The sequence below is a fragment of the Pelodiscus sinensis genome, chromosome 2 (genome assembly GCF_052426305.1).
Source record: "Pelodiscus sinensis isolate ZL-2025 chromosome 2, ASM5242630v1, whole genome shotgun sequence".
In the NCBI taxonomy this organism is placed as follows: domain Eukaryota; kingdom Metazoa; phylum Chordata; order Testudines; family Trionychidae; genus Pelodiscus; species Pelodiscus sinensis.
In genome coordinates, this window is record NC_143053.1 from 116,652,109 (window position 1) to 116,672,818 (window position 20,710).

Sequence of the window (20,710 nt, forward strand, 5' to 3'; positions counted from 1 at the left end):
TGGCAGAGATGATCTAAAACGGGTGTTCATCTACGTTACCGCCTCAATGAGCAGCCCTGTGCGGCTGACAGCTCCTGCAACCCCCCGCTCATCCCATTTTGCACGTGGGGAGGCGGGGCAGCAGCTTCGCCTGCAGTTACTGCGCATGCTCAGGACTCTCGCTCTGTAATTACACGTGGTCGCACCCGCTGAGGCTGCAGCGGAAACAGCTGCTCTGCGCCGGGGAGGCCGCCGGAAGTAGCCTCGCTGGCCCTCCCTCCCTCCCGGCCCGTGACGTGAGGGCGGGGCGAGGTGGGCTCTGGGTGCTTCTTCATTGGAGGGCGCGGCGCGCGCGCGGATTCGGGATGTCGGTTCCGCTGCGGCGGCTCCGCGAGACGCCGCGGCACCTGCTGGTGTGCGAGAAAAGCCACGTGCGGCACGAGCGCTCCCGGCACGCGGCGCACGTGCGGAGCCACCCCTACAACTGCCGTGTGAGTGCGGGGCGGTTGGTGGCCGTTGGGGAAGGAGGGCTACGTCAGCCAGCGAGCCAGTTGAGGCGCACGGATTCGGTGCCGCCCCGCACTGCTGTGTCCAGGGGGCGGGGGCAGCTCCCGAGCGGGCTCCTCTGGCTCCGGGGCAGTCGCAGGCTCGACGTGTCTCCCTCCCAGCCCTGCTTCCCGGGGTGCCAGCCGCACCCGCTGGGGCTGACTTAGTCCGTGGCTGGGGTGTAGCGGAGCAGACTCAGAAAACCCCTTGCTGCATCAGGCCCCTGCTGCCACATCGGCGCTACAGGGGCTGTAGGCCTGGCAAGCTAAATTCTAGGTGTCGGCCAAAACTGGGGAGGGAGGGTGTCTTTCCAGTTATCCTGCTCGGGTTTTAAGGCTGCTGAGGTGCCCTTTCCTAGTATAGACAAGCCCTGGGGTGGGCTTCTACTTAAAGGTTGGGGCAGTACAACTAGAGAGCTCAGGAGACTGAAAAATCCAGATTCCCGAGCCTATAGCTGTGAGGAAGGTGCTAGTTTCTGACTGGTGGGGAGGTGGAGTTCCTAGCTATGACAACACTTGCAAGCTTTGGTGAAAAAGTGCTGTCAACAGGCAAAAGTCGCCAAAACTGAGAACTTGCCAAACCAATTTCTCTGGTATCCACTGTCAACGACTCATGGCTGCAGCTCCCTTGTCAACAGAAAGAGTAAAGGCATTGTGGCTATGCATCTTACGGTGTCTTGCATCACCTTCACTCACTAAGCCCTGTAGGAAAGCACAACGGAGCATTAGGAATGTCTTCTTCCCAGATGTCCCTGGGTTTCCAGCTTATTTTTGTGCCAACTCAAGTAACTGTGGTGAGAAACCACGTGCCCCTAACTTCTGGCCCTTATCGTGAGCACTGCGTAGACAACATCACACATCGCTGCATACCTAATTATAGACCTAGTAGCAGATAACAATGACTCATCAGATTCATATTTAGGTTTATCAGTATCCAATTCAGTTTCATCCAGGTCAGTGGACGATGAATTGATATTTCACTTGGCTCTGGCAGACCTGATATACTCATGGGATGGTAACTTTTAGGGTAGGGGAAACCAGCTCCGAGAGGTGGGATTGGAATTTCAGGCAGCTGTGGCATGAAGAGCAGTGGCTACAGAACTTTTAAGCTTCCTAGAGCTGTGTCCTGAGCTGGTCCCTGAACTGGGGGCAAGAACACCTGGATGAGAGCTGCTCTTTCAATAGAGAAGTGTGTGGCCATTGCTTTGTGGGAGATTGCTACTATTTGGTTGCACATCAGTTTGGAGTGAGCAAGTGGCAGGAGCAAGTTTTGTCTTGTCATCTTTCTCCTTGCTTTTATAGCTTATGCTCCCCCCAGTTTCTAACCTATCACTTAGGTCTCCAAGTTTCTGGCATATGGGCTTTTGTCACCTGCCCCCATCAAACCTAGTTTAAAGACCTTCTAATTGAGTTAGCAAGTCTGTATCCAAATACTCTCTTCCTTGATAGGTGGACCCTATTTCTGCTTAGCAGTCTTTTGTTCCTGAAACAGCATCCCATGGTCAAGGAAGCCAAAAGCCCCCTGGTGACACAGTCTTTGCAGTCAGGTGTTCACTTCCATGATGCACCTATGTCTGCCTGGGCCCCTACTGTAGACTGGGAGAATCAAAAAGAGCACCACCCGCACTCCAAACTCCTTCACCTGTACTCCCATGTCACTTCTGATCTGTTCAGGGTCATACCTCAAAGTATCACTTATACATGGATGAATAGTATGGGGTAGTAGTTAGGGATGTTAAAAAGTCATTCAGTAAGGAAACCATGTACCGCTAAAAATCTTAGTGGTTACATCCAAATAACCTTAAATAAGCTTCATACTGCAGAGCCCATAGTGAAGCCTCCTTGGGAAAGGGGCAGAGTTTGACCAATAATATTAACCAATAAACATCATCTTATTGGATAACTGATTAATCAGTTACACTCTTAACATCCCTAGTAATAGTCAGAGGGCTGGATGATTCCTGATAATCCCTCCATAATATCTCAGATATGGCCCCCTTACAGGCAGCATACCTCCCTGGATGCCATGTCAGGGTGATAGATGGGTGCCTCTGTTCTCCTCAGAAAAGGGTCTCCAACCACCACTACCCTGCTTTTCCTCTTGGGAGTGGTAGCTGCAGATCTTCCAGCCTTGGAGATACATGGCTTCTCTTTAGGGGATGATTCCTCCTCTCTCGTTGCCAGGGCAGTGTAACAATTCTCTACAACATGGTGGGTGGATTTGGAACACTCCTCCTCCAGTGGTGTGCCAACAGTCCTCTGTAGCTGAATTCCCACCTGTAATCAGGATTTCTAGTGAGGTAGTTAGTGCCAATACTGCAACAGCTATCTCAAGAAAATAATTGAGGGAGTTGGCTATTCACCTAAGCATGTTTTCAGTGTTGATGAAATGGGCCTTTACTGCAAGAGGATCCATGAACAGACTTAGGTTTCTCCACAAGAAAAGACAGTGCCTGGATTTAAAGCAGCCAAAGACCACCTAACCTTGCTTCTAAGGTGGTGATGTTGCAGGAGATATAAAGATGAAACTGCAGACAGCATACTATGAAACTGAAACACTATGAGCGCTCAAGGAATTTTTAAAGGAACACCATCTAGTCATTTGGAGATCCAATAAGGAGTCAGGGATAACTGGAGCTATTTTTTCAGAATGGTTGACTCTGTGCTATCCTTGTATGGAAGGAATACCATGCCAAAGAAAATCTTAGTTTCAAGATTTTATTACATATTGATAATGTACCAGCTCACCCAATCAACCTGGCTAGCCTGTGCAAAAACTTCAGAGTTGTCTTTCTGCCACCTACCACCACATTATTCATCTAACCCAGGGGTCTCCAAACTTTTCAGCCCGAGGGCCGCATTAGCTATCAAACAGCAGTTCGGGGGCCGACTACACACTTGAGGTCCAAATAAAAAACAATCAAAACATGGATGTTGTTTTTAATTATGTATTTAATATTATTTTATTCAGTTATTATTTAATAACACATTCATACACTACACATGAACACCTGTATTAGTGTGAATGGTGAAATTGTTTCCTGGATGCCAAAATAGCAGACATTTCTGGCTTTAGATTTGTTGTCCCTAACATCAACAGTGACCTGAGATTATCATCGGACAAGTTTGTTCTCAAATTGTTCTTCACGTATTTCATTCTTGAAAATGTTTGTTCACACAGGTATGTTGTTCCAAAGATTGAAAGGTACCTTGATGCAAAAGTTTTGACATTAGGAAAGTCTTCCTTGGGCAAAAACTGGTAAAAACCCACCAGTCCTATTTTGAACTTGTCCCTAAGGAGGTCATTTGCTTGCAACTCAATGACTTCCAGCTGCAGTTCATCTGGGCAACTGGCCACATCTGCTTCAAATGGGTTTTGAAACAATCTCACTTCTTCTGCCTTTGAATCCAAAAAGGTCTCCACGGGCCGGATGAGAGGGCCTCGCGGGCCGCATCCGGCCCCCGGGCCGTAGTTTGGAGACCCCTGATCTAACCCATGGACTAAGAAGCTATCGCATTTAAGGCACATTATTTATGCCATACTTTCGACCAGCTCATCAGAAACCATGGCTACAAATCTTGAGTTGAAGTTAGTTGGACATGCATGAATGGTGTATGGGGGAAGTTGTGGTCTAAATGCGTAACTTAAAAGGATGTAAAGATGTTGTCTTCACTGTGACGAAAGATATCCTTTACTTAGCCAATAATGTGGGTTTTAATGAGGTAGAAGATGGTGACCTTACACAACTTATGCAATCCAGAGAAAAACTAAGCAATGAAGAGCTGGTGCAACTAGAAGTCAGAAGAGGAAGAAGATGGTCAAGAAATAGAAGAACCACCAATCCATCACATTTTTGTTTGCCAAATACCTTTCTGAAGCTGTCCAAGTGATTGATTGAAGTTGACTTGCATATCCTTAGTGAAGGCGACCCGAACAGGGAAACACCCACTCCAAAGCGATTAGGGGAGTTGGTGATATAATTAATTACTATAGAGAAATTTTTTCAGGTTGGGCAAGTTCAGCAAGAGGAGAAACTGGACAATCCACCGTCCACTTCCCCAGTCTTCCGTCCACTTAGCTGGGGAGTCAGTTTAGAGAGTAGGATCTTGCCTGCTCCCCAGCTAGAGTGTCAGGCAAGTGCAATGAAAAAGGGCCCTGCTCTCTGTATGGCATCTCCAGGAGGAGAAAGGAAAGCCCCTGCTTTGCAGCTGGAGCACCGAGTGGGTGGGCAGAGAGGGGATAGAGCTGGAGCAGAGCCTAGGCTCCAGATGAGGGGTGGGCCTGGTTATAAGGTGGGCAGCAGCACTACTTTCTCCTTTGATTTTCTGTGTTATGTAATATTGATTGCCTGCGAAACTCATTCTTATTAGAAACACTTTAGGCTCTACTGTGAATATGGGAGAGTGGCCATACTACATTGAATGCACCCTGTCTCCTCTGAGTTTTTATGCATCAAGTTATTTGGGAGGTGCGGGCTAAATGAAATCTGTGTCTTGCAACATGGAATGTATTTGTTTTAAAAATTGACCATATCCTGATTTCTATTTGTGCTTGGGCATAACTATTACAGGTTTAATCCATTATGTGGTAAATAGGGATGTTAGTGTTTAACCAATTCATCATTTAACTGATCAGCTGATGCTTATTGGTTAATGATATTGGTTAAATTCATCTGGCTCCCAGGTAGCTGGCTTTGCTGCGGTAGGTAGGGCAGCGAAGCCTCCTCCCTGAGGCTACGTCTAGACTGCAAGACTCTTTCGGAAGAGGCTTTTTTCAAAAGATCTTTCAAAAAAGAGCATCTAGACTACAACCAGTACTTTTGAAAAAGCAAGTCGCTTTTTTGAAAGAGAGCACCCAGGAAGTCTGGATGCTCTCTTTTGAAAAAGCACAGTTTGCATTACATAGCGCCTTTTTTCAAAAGAGCACTTTCCAAAAAAGGCATTCTTCCTCGTAAAACAAGGTTTTCCGCAGTCGAACAAACTGCCGCATTCTTTCGATTTACTTTCGAAAGAATGCGGCAGCAGTCTAGATGCAAAGGAAGTTTTTGTTTTGTTTTTTTGTTTTGTTTTTTTAAAAAGGCCTCTTTTTTTTTTTTCCGAAAAAACCCTGTCGTCTAGACACACCTTTAGTGCTAGGCAAGAAAGAGCTTCCAGCTCCATTTCTTGGGAGGTGGCTCACTGTAACAGTGAAGCCCCCTCCCTGGGTGCCAGGCCAGCAGGGGCTGGTGGTCCCGCTCCCAGGGAGGGTTCACTGCGGGCACTGTAGTATAAAGCTAAAGCTGTTACACGGTTAGTGTATAAAATGGTTTTTAACATCCCTAGTGGTAAATGCCCCAAATAGCAAAGGTAAAAAGCAATCCTAAAAGATTTTTAACTAACTGCTATTTTGTCTTTAAACCACACACTTTGCAAAACTGTGCTGTGTAATAATATCTCTGTCTGTAGTGCTTTAAATGGCAATGTACTATGTATGAACTATGCAAAATAGAGAACCAAGTGCTACACAATAAGCTTTGGTAATAGTAAAATTCTAGGGTATTTTGGGTGGGGCAGTGGCTAGCTTAAAATTAGTTATGTACTGAATTTTCTTCTTGCTATTTGAGGCACTCACTCATCTACAGACACTTTCTTAACTCCTTTAATATGTGCTTATCTCTTTGAGGAGCTGAATTTTTGTTTGCTTATTTATTTTCTTCAGCTCTGTTTTGTAATTTTGATTATCTATGTTTAGATGTAAGATTTAATTTGCATTACAAATGTGATCTGAATAGGTGTCCTTATTGATCCCTGAATGTGGAATACTTCCAGAAGCACTGAAAAGTGTTATCACAGATATTGGAGAGTATTACCTGGTGAAGAATTTATTCCTTCATGAATTGATCACACATGAATTTATCAATACGTATGTGAAGAAAGGTAAGAGGGAGCTAAAAATGCATATGATGAATATGAATGAAACCAAATATTCTTGTCAGTGCTACCTGGAAGAGTAAAAAGTGGTTTTGATAACATTAAGGTTTTTTTTCCTGTGAGTTTTTGGACTGTGACATTTTTGGCATTTGGAAGAGAAGAGAAGAACAAATAGTCTGACACTTCAAAAACTCACCCACCGCAATCTGGGACAATGCCAGTTATGTATCTTGTTAACGGTGTTCTGTATCTCATTATCTGCATAAACCAATACTTGCAACTTCCCAGAGCACAAACTTGACCCCGGATGTACAGTGCTTTCCTTTTTAACTTGTAAATTTTCTTTGTAACATTAGCTTTATTAAAAGAGAAGTCTTCATCATTTCTCCTCATCACTCTCTCAAATGGGTTATTATACCTGTTACAGTGCAGAGGAGAAAGATTGGTGGTGGACAGAAAATAGGGAGATAAAGCAAGGTCATTGGATTTTTTTAAATTGAACTTCCTTGATTTTCTAAAGGGTGGGGGAGTACTAAATGAAGAAAAATCCTGTAGTGCACTTAGATGAGTTTATTCCCTACCTCAGAGGCCTTGCACAAATGCCTGAAAATGAACACTGCTCCTGACAAGGTGTCGCGCACGCACACGCGCACACACACACACCCTTTCTCCACATAAGTCTTACTAAGAATGATCTCATAAACCACTAGCTAAAGAGTAGCTTTAAACATTTGAAACCAAGAATCCAAGATTTCAGAATGATATTCTTTTGATTCTAACTCTAGATGGCATGAGGTAACAGTTATGTAGGGTATGTCTAATGCAAACAAACAAACAAACAAAAAAACCAAGTGTTTGTAACTTGGATTAGCTAACTGCAGTAGCTGTTTTTTTGTTAAAATAGCAGTGAAGACATAGCAAGCTTGGCTTTACTCAGGTTAGCTTCCTTATTGCTAACCCAAGTTAAAAGCCAAGTTGTTGTATCTTCACTGGTATTTTAACACAAGTTAGCTACTACAAGTTAGCTAATCCACTTTAAGAACACATACTTTTTGTAGTGTGGACATACACTAAGGTACAGCAAAAATTGACATGTATTTGTATATGGGTAAAAAGGGGAAAGTAAGATGTTAAAATCTAAATTCTTATTAAGGTTTGAGCTCTCTTGACCTATCAGAAATAGAAATAGGTGAACACGTGTATGGTCTGTGGCATTCTTTACAGGTATACATTGAAAGAAGGTTGGCCCTGATGCTCTTGCAGTTGAGTGATTTCAGTCTGCCTGCCTACATTCTCCTTGTACTTTCAATGGGATTTTATTTATGGTTGGTTTTATGTCCTGAACTAGTGACGTGGTAGTGGTGGTTTTTATTGGCAGCTATCTTCCAGCATAAAGGTGACTGCACTTCAGATATTTAGTGAAGTGATTCTTCTCCATATACTTTGTAATTGTCTTGTGACATTCTGGGTTTCTGATTAAATGTCATCTTAGAGATTTTAATTATTAATAAAATGTGCAAGTTCCAAAGAGGACATGCAAATCTGCACATGGCTTCTCCCCCTCATCGTTCTTCCATACTGAACATTAAAAATGGAACAATGTGTCTCTTGTCTTTGATATTTAATGCTCTGAAGAAAAGGTGTGTTGATGGCAGAGTAGCCACTTTCCAGGGACATCTTCTGCTTTGTTGAATTCTATCGTTCAGGACTTAAACTTGGAGCAAAGCGTTTTTCCAAACCGATTTAAAAGGAAAGTGGAGGGAGAACTATTAAAGATTAATTACTTGCAAAATTTAGGAACCTCTTTTTGCTGCCTATATTCTTCCTGTTCAAGCAGTGGGACCGCCCCATGTGCTAAGATTACAGGACTGAGCTCTTAATTTTAGAAGTTGAAGGTAGTTGTACAAAACTGAAAAAAATGTCCATGGTAACATCATCGTCTTTATTTTTTAGTGTGATCCAATAGCTGAAAAAATGGTTAGTCCAAAGTGGTTTTTTTCCTCTTATTTGGTGAAAAGAATAATTTTCAAGTTGAAATAAAGTGTTTAAAGGGCCTGGGATGGATTTAATCTGGGTTCTAAATCCCTAAAATGTCACTAGCAAATTTGTAGAGGCAACACAAAAATACCATAGTGAGACAAGGCTAGTTACTTTCAGAGCAGAAATCAAACAGGATCTAAACCGCAATTGGCTAGCTTATTTTTTTGACATGAGCATAACTTAAATATTGCCAGTATATCTTTTGAGAACTGTGTAACCTTATATTTTACTGATCTTTTGTGTTAAAGGTTCATGCTATGCACTTACATACAATACAAAAATTGATCAAGATAATGCTGCTGCACTACTGCCAACTGGTATGAATTCATATTGTTCATTGTATGTTGACATTGACTAATGCCTTTGTTTTGTTTTTACTTGGATTTTTGAAAGAGAAGGCTGGAAAAATCATGAGTACATTTCTTTACTTACATTTACCAATAATTATTAAAATGAAATATTTTTTAAAAATTTAAGTTACTCTTTGTCCATGCTCTTGATTTATTCAATTTTTTTATATCATGGACAATGAAAATTAAGTCCTGTTCACTTTTACATATTTCAAATGATCAGTGCTGTTTAATCTTGGATTTCTAATGCTGTAGAGAAATGTTTGTGTAAAAAATATTTTCATTTTCTGCTGGTCTCAAACTTTATTAAAATCTTCTTACAAATTCTAAAATCTAAACCATTTTAAGATGACACTTCTTCCTATAAAATATAGGTCAAGGGATTTTAGTATATTTGTCAAAATACTTTGAGGAAATATTTAGTAATTAAAAGCACTGAATAATACTTCTAAGTATAATTAAAGACTCTTCCTTGTGCACATTTCACATGTAATGGAGAGCTTTGCTTTGTTTCACTGTTTTCCAAACGTCTTGAGATTTCAACATATTTTACAATACCTGTTATGTCAATTACAGTAAAAATGTATAATATTTCATATTTTATTTTTGGTGTCTTACTAATTGTAAAAAAAAAAAAAAAAAAAGGCAAGTGACTGGCAGAGCACGAGTAAACTGAAATGCTTCACATAAGCTCTTTTTGGAAGGGTTATCATCTTTTGTATGTATATACTGCCACTATCTCATTGGAGATATGATCCTGGCTGTGTTCCCTGAGTGCTCCCAACATATTTTGTAACATTTATAATATTCCCAGCTATCCTGAAGTCCATGATTTAGTCACTGTGTGATTCCACAGTTAAGTCCTTTTTGAATGTAACAAACACTAGGGAGAAACTAGGCATGCATCTGACGAAGTGGGTCTTTGCCCACGAAAGCTTATGCTCCTACACTTCAGTTAGTCTATAAGGTGCCACAGGACTCTTCGTCGCTTAGGGAGAAACTGTACCTGAAGCTTCAGCTACCCCAGACTAACACGGCTACATTTCTATCACTGTACCTGAGGGAGCCTGAATTACATTACTAACACCTAGTGATCCGGGTTTAACTTTATACAGCATCAAATTGTCAAAGACTTACAAGGGAGCTATAGAAGAGATAACTGGTATTAACAAAAATCCTTCTTGTTCATAGGAAAACTAATTATATCAGTGGACAAGGACACATATGAGGAGCTTGGACTACAAGGTCGTCCATCTCAGTATTTTGGTAAAAAAGTCATGAAATATAGTAAGTATTGTTTACACCATCAACACTTATTCTAATATCAATATCCATCTTTATAGAGTGTTTTAATAGGACACCCAACTATCCAAGCTAAAGTTTGATTCCTCTAAATTTGGTTAATCTCTGGGACCTTTTCTCCATGTGTAAATATACCATACATATATTGAGAGAGATGTGTAAATTATACAAGTAACAAAAGCACAAATAGAGCATATACATTTACTAGGGGCCTACTCTCCCCAACCCCTCCCTTCCTGGGGGTAGGCAGCCCCAGCACTCTCCCTGGCCAACCTGGCCACTCCCCCGCTGCATGGTGGCTGGGCTGAAGCTGGCTCTCCCCCCACCCCCACCCCCAGCCACTGGGCAGGGCCGAGGCCAGCCCAGCCCCAGCTCTTCTCCCACCCCTGGCCGCCGGGCTGAGGCCATGCCAGTCTTGGCTCTCCCCTTTCCCCCCCCCCCCAACTGCTGGAGGGCTGGGTCACGGCTGGGTTAGGCCCTGCGTACTCTCCCCAGCCACTGGTGGGAGAGGGGAGCTGAGGCCATGGTGCAGAAGCCCCTGGCTCCTGAGTTCTGGCAAAAGAGTGGGAGGAAGGAAGGGAGGGAGGAGGCATGTGGGATTCAGAGTGATGTTGTGATGTCACTCTCGTCCTGCAGGAAAAACGTTTTTATAGAGAGAAAGAATAGTGTGATATTGTAAGAACTTAATTAATGTCTGCAATTCTTGATTTATTTTTAATTATACATCCCCTGTATTGCAATTATGTAGGATGTGAGCACTTCTGTATTTTATATACTGCATGCAATCTCTGTATTTTCACAGCAGAATAACCAAAAAACCTTAATCTTTTTTTTAAATGAAAGCTTTACACCTTGCAGAATGTTGAAGAAACTGCAAATTAAAAACCTAAACCCGAGAAACCTCTGATGGATGGAGGGAGAGAGAGAGAGAGAGAGAGAGATTGGGGATGTTGTTCTCTGTGTTTATAACACTTAAAATCTTTCTCACGCAAATTGTCTTTTCAGTAGCCTTCATGCTTTGCACAATGTATATCCTGTGGATTTGTTTAAAAAAAAAAAAAAAAAAACCATAACCCTTTTAGTTCCTGTCCTCCCCCCACAAACTGAGAAGAGCTATACATACTAAAAGCTAATTACAGCAAATATTAACTTGCAGAATGCTGTTGGCTTTATGTTAGCTGCATAAAAACAACTAGTAGCAAAATAGGAAATAATTTTATAGTTCTAAATCATAAAATTTAAAAATGGTTTAATAAAATTTCCTCCAATTTTTTTAAAGTAATCTTTGGACTGGAACTAATGGATGTGGGAAAACAGTCTTATAATGGAAACAGTTCTGAAGCCATGAGTATGGCTTTTGCTGGTACTGTAAGCTATAGTGTTTTGGTTTTTTTTTTTTTTTCTTAAATGCTAATGATCTGTTGCCAGCATTGTTGTTTAAAGCTACTATTTTGGCATGACATCCCCCCTTTTCTAATTTCTTTCACAAAAGTGAGCTGCTCATTGCTGGTTTTTAGAAAGCAGTTAACTTAAAAAACCTATCAGACAGACAAAGACCCACAACTTTCCCTTGATTTCTGCACAGTGAAGCTGAGACACAAGTAGAGAAGTTAACAAAAGGTAGCAATGTTGCCTTTTACATCAAAATGAAGAGAAAAATCATGATTTTAAAAATAGAAAACAACAGCTATATTACTTAAAGATTTTGAGAGTGCTACAAAGAATGGAGGGTTAACTTTAAAAGTAGTTGATGTTTTCTGATAGCTCTTACAGAATCTGAATATTAAAACTGAGCTCTGGCTGAGTAAAATTTGCCCTTTTATCTTTTACAGTTATTACCATTGACTTGACTGATTCAGCCTTTGATCCTGATAGCAAGAAATATAAAAGAGTGCTTTGGGCCCTGAAAGAGAAGAAGCCTTTACAGTTTGATTTCCTGCTGTCCTGGTATAATACAGGTAATAAGAATAAACTATAATATTATTAGAATATTAACTATGGATGATATAAAATTAGGTGGGTGAGGTAATATCTTTTATTGAACCAACTTCTGCTGGAGAGAGACAAACTTTCAAGCTTATAAAGAGCTTTTCTTCAGGTCTGGGCTGTGGGAAGAGCTCTTTGTAAGTTCAAAAGCTTGTCTGTCTCAAACAGAAGTAGGTCTAATAAAAGATATTACCTTGCTAACTAACTCTGTCTCGTTAATATCCTGGGACAGCTACAACAATACTGCATAATTCTATAATTAGGTATCCTTCTTACTTGGGCTGTAAATTTGTAAGATAGCATGATTTTGTTGCTTACACAACAAACTCATGTTGATGTCACCTCAAAGGTGCAGTGACATGAATTAAAAATGGTCAAAAAAAACCCTGCAATTACTGTTTGGTTTTGAAATTAGCATACATCCATTATATGTTTTAGTATTCGACTTTTGTAAGGCTAGTCAAAAAAATGCCACTGTTTGTGACACAGTTTTGATTTTTCATTTAAAAAAAAAAAACAACCCAAATATTTTCATTTGGAAGTATTGCTGTGGTGCCACATGGGAATTTAATTTGTCTCTTAGAGCCCTGTTCTATCCACATCTGTATCTGCAAAAATGAGCCACGGATATCCACATTCACATCCGCAGATGCCCATGAATATAAAGCAGATATACATATATTTGGAGGACATTTGTATGCTCAAATTTGTATCCGTATCTGCAAAAATGAGCTATGAATATCCACAGATTTCCAGGGCTCTATTTGTCTCATGTCCTATTTTCCTCTATAGGCTAGTGTCCTGGCCTGGCTTTTTCTGCCATGATCCACCATCTTCTCTTGCCAAAATGGAAAAGTGTGGTGCTTTATAAGAAAAGAGTCATCCAAGATCAACCACGAACCTCTAGAGGAGACTGGAACAGGAGGCACTGCAGCAATATTTCCAAGTCAAAATGGTTTGATTTTTCCACAGAAATATTTTGCTTGAAAATATTTCTGCTGAAAAATTGAAATTTTCCATGGGGAAAAGCTACCATTTTTGAAGCAGCTCTATGCTTTCTTTTGACATGTAGAATACAATCTCTCTTATTGGTGTCCTACATAGAGCATCTCTTCAGGAGAAGCCTGCCACTATTTTCTTAGAAGAAGCCTTAGTATTATTTTTCTCTTTTCATCCAGGGATCTCCAAGGTGTAAGCAGGAACACTATAAAATTGCTTTTTACCAATTGGGTATCTTGCTTTGGAGTCATATTAATATATCCTGAAGAGATGGAGTGGGAGAAGAGAGAACAGACTCAAAACATGCTGTTAGTGATAAACTATATACAGATGATGATGTTCTATTTGTAATAAATCATTATCTAAACCTCCAAATCTACTTAGCATTTCAGTAGGATGATCAGATGCTACATTTGCATTCTCATATAGAAAGAACAAGTGGAAAAGCATAACTTTTCCTTTCATGTGGCTTTTTCTGTGGAAACAGTAAACAAACACTTCTCTTTGAAGATGTTCTGTAATTCGAAGGTTTAATTTTTATTTTGTCTGCCCTAACTGATACTAATGACAAACTGAATTATATAAATAGCTGTCAATAAGGTTTCTCTGTAGAGCTTCCTAGTTCTGAAAATGAACTTAATTTCCAAGAAAAAAACATAAAAAAAATCTAGGGCTCTGGCATAGGTAAATAAACAGCATATAAGGTGTTTTAATTTAAGTACATCATATAGAGAATTTTACTCATCTTTCCTTTGTAAATTCATTTAAAGCTTTCAGTTTAGTTTGATTCTCAGTGTTCCTTTTGTATTGCAGTTTTATAGTTACTTTTGGTGGTCTGTGTTCTTAGGTGAAGAAAGATCAACATTTATGTCATACTTTTCCAAAAAACAAATACAAGCCCATCAGCCAAAAACAACATTCAGCACGTTAAGAAATTTGCAGTGTCCAGTGCTACATAGTAATGAATTGCAAGGAAAGCTAGAAGAATCATGCAGTGCACAGGAACTCTTTGACTGGCTAGGTGCTGTTTTCAATAATGTTGGTTTGTAAGTATCTGAACTTGCCTTTATATTTTTTATATTTATATTTTGCCTAAATATTTTTTAAAAGCATAAGCCATAATTTTTTACCTTTGATACCTAACAATAGGCACTTCAGTCTTTATTTAGACACCTTACATAAGTGACTTGATTTTTCACAGACCTTCAGCATTCTGAAAAGCAGGCCATTTATTTAAAGGCTTAAATATATATGTCTGGTTTTATGGTTGATGCACAACTCTGAAAAGGGTGGTAATGTAGAAAACTTGCACTATACCTTTCTGTTTTCAGAGACAACAAGTCATTTAGCTTCTTATCAACCTATTGCTGTCCTCAGCCCAGCACAGTAGTGGAGCAAGCCTATGTATGCACAATCACTGGCTTTATACTCCCAGAGAAGATAATTCAATTATTGGAACAGCTATGGTAAGGGCCATAGCCAGAGGTACATTATTATAATATATTTACAATTTTAATGCTTTTCCTCCTCAAAGTGTTTCACACTAATCTTCAGCACCCCAGGGAGGTAAGTAAAAGATATTATCCCAAACATATATAAACTAAAGTTAAAGGGTTAAAGCCAAAATTATCAAAAGTGACAACTGATTTTTAATATCTCAGCTTTGAGAGACCCAACTTTGAGATATTCTAGTCTTGGGGCTTTTTTTGCTTAAGTGTTAAACACCCACAAATCTAATTGAAGTTGATGGGAGCTGTGGGTACAAGCATTTATGAAATTCAGGCCGACTGTATGTCATATTGAACAAATCACAGCCAAATTTTCAACTTCTACAGCAAGCCTCACTAAACTTTGATTAAAACACAGATTTTCTGGCTCCCTGTCTTAAGAGCATTGGAGAATTCCTGGTCTTGATTAATACTAGTTTATGATTTGTAGAGTGGTTCCCTTTCAGTGGTAAAAGTACTAAGCAACAGAAAGAGTCTTTTTACAGATCTTCTTTCCATGTATCTTCCACTGACATTGGATTGTTCTATTCTCCTAGTCACAAATAATGCCAGTTCCTTGCAAGATGATCGCCACCAGAAGCAGCTCAGAAAAGCTGGTTTCTATTAAAAAAAAAAAAAACACAACAAATTTCTGATTTAAAGTGAAGTTTACAGTTACATGTCAAAGTACATAATACAATATACATTTTCAGAAGACAATTTTTCATTGTAAAAAGCCATTTAGTCCCATTTCTTTTGTTTTTTGTTCAATTTTACAAAAAGTGGTTACATTTAAATATTTAAACTGAGCTGCCTCGTAAATATTTTTAATTTATGCCAATATTAAGGTCTATAGGAATTCTCCAACTTCAGTGCCTCAGCTAGAAAGCTCCAACCTTTTGTGCTCTCTGTATGTACTTTGTAAAATGATGTGACAGCAGTTGGAATTTCTCACATAAAACATAGTTTGTTTTCCAGTAAGATGCCCATGACAGTACTGGGTATCCCGTAGTTTAGTAAGCGTGATTTTTAACTCCTTCAGTTATACATTTTGATTAAATAGTTAGGTCTCTAATTCCATTCTGGTCTACTTCAACGTAACTTATTGTTCCATTTTAATTAGGGGGCTAATGTATGTTTCTCTTTCAGTTGCTATTTTGAGGAACCAAAATTGGCTCAGTGGGTGACCTTAACTGTGCATGGCTTTGCAGACAGCCCTGTTTCATGGAGAGAAAGTGAACATGGTTTCCAAAAGGGAGGAGAGAACTTGTACAATTTTGTTGTTTTTAGGAACCTGGACTATTGGCTTCAAATGGCTGTTGGAGCAAATGATGATTGCCCACCTTAAAAGTTCCTCCCATAGGAAGATTTCTTAAAAAGAATGTCTGAGATATGCTTACAAAAATCAGATAATTAATTAGCCATTGAAAGAATCTGTGTATGTAGGAAGCTTTTCATTTTATCATCTTATTGTTTCCACATGATTGAAGAAGCCTTGTTTACTGGAATGTGTATTTTTGTTATATATGTTTTTAATAAAAAGTGAAACATCTGTTCCTTAAATCTTTTTAGATATTCCACAAATGTGTCATCTTGTCAAAATAATAAATGGTTTTCTAAATCATGGTCTTCTGTATTTAAAAAACAGCAAACAGCACATCTTCCACTATTCAGATTACCTGAAAAAGAAATTCTACCTTCCAGCATAGAAGGAAATTTAAAGCAACAAAAAAGGGGTATACAGTCTGGGAAACATGGTTCTTTTGCAGGGGAGGGTTTTAACCCCCATAAATATTGGAGATGGTTGGTTTATTTGGCAGAAGCTTTATTAGATGTTTTATTTTGCTACGCAAACTGCTCCTGTTGTTGGATAAATCTACTATCATCCTGCTTTGTAATTCTTTGTTAGGAGTAGACCATGCCATGTTTCAATTTTCACCTGTTTTTGCTGCCACAAAAGCTTGACTTTTACTTTGATAGGAAAAAACTTGTTTTTTTCCGTGACCTCTCCTGTAAATCAAATGGCTAAAGGGATTTGGCTTAGACCTTGCTGGAAAATTCATCTGTAGCAAGAGATCAAGCATAAGAAAGTTTAAGGGTAAGAGTTAGATTTCCTTGGAAAATTACAAACATTTGAAAACCAATATTTAGTAGGGATGTCAATGTGTAAGTTGACTATACGATTAACTGATAAACCTAGGATTATCAATTGACTAGATGCATTCCCAGCCTACCCACCACTTGCTGCCTCTGCATCTATTAGAGGCAGCAGCAAGTAGAGGGCAGGCCTGAGCTCCCTGCTGTCAGTGTCCTGGGCCCACCAGGGACAGAAGCTGGTCCATAGGAGGCGGAGCAGCCTCTGTCTGCAGTGAGCTCCGATTCCCCGTGGACAGGGAGAGCTGCCGGAGCAGCCTCTGTCTGTGGTGGGCCTGGGCTTACCGTGGACAGAGGCTGCTTCACTTCCCATGGACCAGCTTCTGTCCCTGGCGGGCCCTGTCCACAGGAGGGTCTCAGTTCCCTGTGGACAGAGCAGGTAGAGCAGCTCTGTGGACTGGGGCTGCTGCCACTCTATCAGAGGCAGCAGTGTGGGGCGACAGGCAGCCAGTCTGCATGGGGAGCTAGTTTTTAAACTAACTTCCTTCATGGACTGGCTCCCACCTGGAACCCTGTGCTGCTGCCTCTGATACAGAGGCAAAGCCGCGGAGCCTGAGGGCAGCTACTGGACCAACCCGGCAGCACCCCAGCTGCTCTGCCCCAGGCGTCCCCAAGTCAGCCGCTGCTGAAACTGACCAGTGGCTGACTACAGGAAGCCCCTGCCCCGGGCTTCCTGGAATCAGCCGCTGATCAGTTTCAGCAGCAGCTGACTTGGGGATGCCTGTGGTTCTTAAGTTGAATCTGTATGCAAGTCAGAACTGGCGTCCAGATTCAACCTTAGTTTCAACAGCGGCTGAATCTGGACGCCAGTTCCGACTTACATACAGATTCAACTTAGGGACTGTAGGTTTGTTCTTATCTTGTACGTAACCCGGGGACTGCCTGTATATGCAGACAAGGTGGTTAAATGTATACATGTTTATTCCTAAGGGCTCAAACTAGTTTTCCATTGGCATAACATTAGAATTGAGTCTTCAGAAGGCTCTGATTGCAGAGAATGGAGGAAGCTTCTGATCTGGCAGAAGGGGTGGAAAGAGAGCTGTCAATCAGGGGGACCATACTTGCATTAGGAACAATGCAGAACAAGGATGATCAGTGGAAGCAATATTATGCAGAGCTTTCAGTGGAAAGACAAGTAGCTTAGAAGCTCAAACCTGCTAACTCTACTGATCTTCCACATAGACTCTGAATCCTTTTATGGTCTTCAGAGAAATCCTCCTCAGACTGGCAGCTAGTTCCTTTTTAACAGTGTAACAAAGGAGTAGGGGAGCATTGACAAAACTCAACGAGAGAGAGAGAGCGCGCGCCTCTCTCTCCCTCCCTCCCTTCTTGCCTTTCACTAGTGAAGATACTACTCACCCCAAACTTCTACTCCAGGGCAATGCATGTGGTCCATTGGCTCCTGTCTGGGGAGCCCTGTGCTCTTCCTCATTCCTCCACTTTCCCTACTCCACCCTTAATGCTAAGCCCTCCACTGGAGTGCTGCAATTGCCTTCCCCCCTCAACAGCTGACCATCAAACATCCAGCTTCCCTCTTACAATGTGGCTGTGTCTAGACTGGCAAGTTTTTCCGCAAAATCATCTGATTTTGCGGAAAAACTTGCCAGCTGTCTACACTGGCCGCTTGAATTTCCTCAAGAACACTGATGATCTCATGTAAGATCGTCAGTGTTCTTGTGGAAATACTGTGCTGCTCCCGTTCAGGCAAAAGCCCTCTTGCGCAAATCATTTGCGCAAGAGGGCCAGTGTAAACAGCACAGTACTGTTTTCCGCAAAAAAGCCCCAATCGCAAAAATGGTGATCAGGGCTTTTTTGTGGAAAACTGCGTCTAGATTGGCCACGGATGCTTTTCCGCAAAAAGTGCTTTGCGGAAAAGCGTCCTGCCAATCTAGATGTGATTTTTCCGAAAATGCTTTTAACGGAAAACTCTTCTGTTAAGCATTTCCGGAAAATCATGCCCGTGTAGACCTAGCCTGTGACTTTTCTGTAAGGACTGATTCTGCCACCCACCTTTCTGACATCTGCAGTGGGGGTGAGTTGATAGCCTCTCCCTCTCCTTTCACTCTATAGACAGTACCCCTGAGGGCAACTACATGCTTCCTCACCTCGCTAAAGCACTCAGCTCTTTGGGGGAAGAGACTTGCCCATCCAAAAGTGCACTATGAATAAGCCCAGCTTTGTTTTTATGGGCCAGGCCGTGCTGAGGGAGATTGCCCCCAATAGGCAGGATTTCCTGGTAACATGGGACTTTTCCCATCACGTGTCCAAGAAGCCCACGCACTGGGTGGTGGTGTGACGTCCCCCTCATTAGCAGTAACCACTCGCTCCTGAGCTAGGCCAGGCCCAGCCTGCGGTGGTTTCTTGCCCTGGAAACCCCAATGTTCCCGTTGCAATGGGAGAGCTGTTTGGTGCCCTCAGAAAACTTCTCAAGTAAGGGGGGAAGCAACTGTGGGGGGGCACTGACATGGTGGGGAATGCGGGGTGTGTGGGGGAGAGACATGTTGTGACTTTGCCCCTTGGAGTGGAAGGGCAGATACTGCTGATATCCCCCCCCCCCATCCTACAGCGGGAGGTGGCCGGAGAACCCAGAACGTGGGCAGGAGCTGGCTGCCCAGCCGGGAGCAGCTGCTCAGCAGATGCTGCTGTCTGGGCTCGAAGGGGGAGCGCTGAGGAGCAGTCGGGTGTCCGGGGAGCGCTTTTCTGACCGCGGGAAGTTGTCACACCAGCGAGTGGTCAGATTCAAGCCTGGGAAGAAGTGGTTGTATGAGGCAACCGGGGGCTCTTTCCCAGGTAGAGGGGCAGCAGGCGCTTGGAGTCAATGCAGAGATAGGGACTCTGCACTCAGGGTGACCCGGTCCCTCCCCTGTGAGCTCTTCCTTAGCATAGGGAAGCACATGCACGTTCCCCTCCCCCTTGCAGCTGGGCGTAGGAGATGGGAGGCCGGGCTGGCTGTCTGCCTTGTAACAGCCTCCCCAGCTGAGCTGCGTTGCGTGCAGAATGCCCGGGTGTGGCATGGGCGGGAAGGCGCGGCTGTGCGTGTTCGGCACAATGTGAGCGGGTGGTGGGGAATGAACGCGACCAGGACGCGTGGGGGCTCGCGGACTGAATGAAAGGGAGGGGGGGAGAGAAGAATAGGGCAATCAGCACACACTTTCATAAAACAATAATTCAAATGTGCCACTTCTCTCTGCCACTGTGCGAGCCACGGGGGAGACTTGTAGCAAAACTGGAGGTAATCTTCAGTGACAGTGTTTTGCACGTGGAGTGAAGTGATGTGGGTAGGAGGGAAATCAAAAAGGGATGGCTGCAGTGATCAAAGTGGTGGATTAGATGAGCAAGTGTCTTTTAGGGGGAAAAATAGAGCAAGACAGATCTCGGCGCTAAGGTGGAGCTAGAAGTAGAAGGATTTGGCATGGTGTAGGAGCACGGGAAAGAGTCAAAGATAAACTTCAGGTTGTAGGAAATGGTGAAGGTGGGGATGTGATATTGACTGTGACCGGAAATGGAGGTAATAGAAATGGCCTGGGAGAGAGGAAAACAAGTTTGGGTTTTGTTATGTTAAATTGATGAGACATTCAGAAGATGTCAGAAAAATTAAGACTCAGGGTTGCATGGCTAGAGGAAAGTCTGGAGCAGGCAGATTACCAAGTCATTGACATGGAGATTGTAACTGAAATTTCCCAAAGATAGAATATAAAATCATTTTCTGAGATAAGACCTGTCCGTAAGATTTTGCCCTCAAGGAGGCTGGTGTGGTGGTATTTTTTTCCCAGCTGTTAAGCCTCTGGCAGCATATTTCAGAGCCAATCAAAATTTAGAAGTGTCCATCAAAAATACTATTTTGTGGTAACTCTTGTGTGTATTGTGTTATATTTGGAGGCCTAACCAAGACTGGGGGTTCATTGTGTATGGTACTGTACAAACAAATAGTAAGAGATAGACTTACATTGTAAACAGG

General features: G+C 42.0%; 1 protein-coding gene across 1 annotated transcript; it reads left to right on the forward strand.

The window, feature by feature from the left end:
- The first annotated feature begins 79 nt into the window (after positions 1–79).
- On the forward strand, positions 80–16,150 carry RPP40 (ribonuclease P/MRP subunit p40). Its single transcript, XM_075921303.2, has 8 exons — positions 80–470; positions 6,296–6,440; positions 8,723–8,791; positions 10,016–10,111; positions 11,959–12,084; positions 13,959–14,157; positions 14,443–14,577; positions 15,748–16,150. The coding sequence occupies exons 1-8, from the start codon at positions 345–347 to the stop codon at positions 15,944–15,946; spliced, it is 1,095 nt and encodes a 364-aa protein (XP_075777418.1). The 5' UTR covers positions 80–344; the 3' UTR covers positions 15,947–16,150.
- The last annotated feature ends 4,560 nt before the right edge of the window (positions 16,151–20,710 follow it).

Bases quoted from the DNA above. Each gene is read 5' to 3' on its own strand.
- RPP40 (XM_075921303.2), top strand. From the start codon at position 345: ATGTCGGTTCCGCTGCGGCGGCTCCGCGAGACGCCGCGGCACCTGCTG. The intron at 8,792-10,015 runs GTATGAATTCAT...TCTTGTTCATAG, and splicing joins TGCTGCACTACTGCCAACTG to GAAAACTAATTATATCAGTG. The intron at 12,085-13,958 runs GTAATAAGAATA...CTGTGTTCTTAG, and splicing joins GCTGTCCTGGTATAATACAG to GTGAAGAAAGATCAACATTT.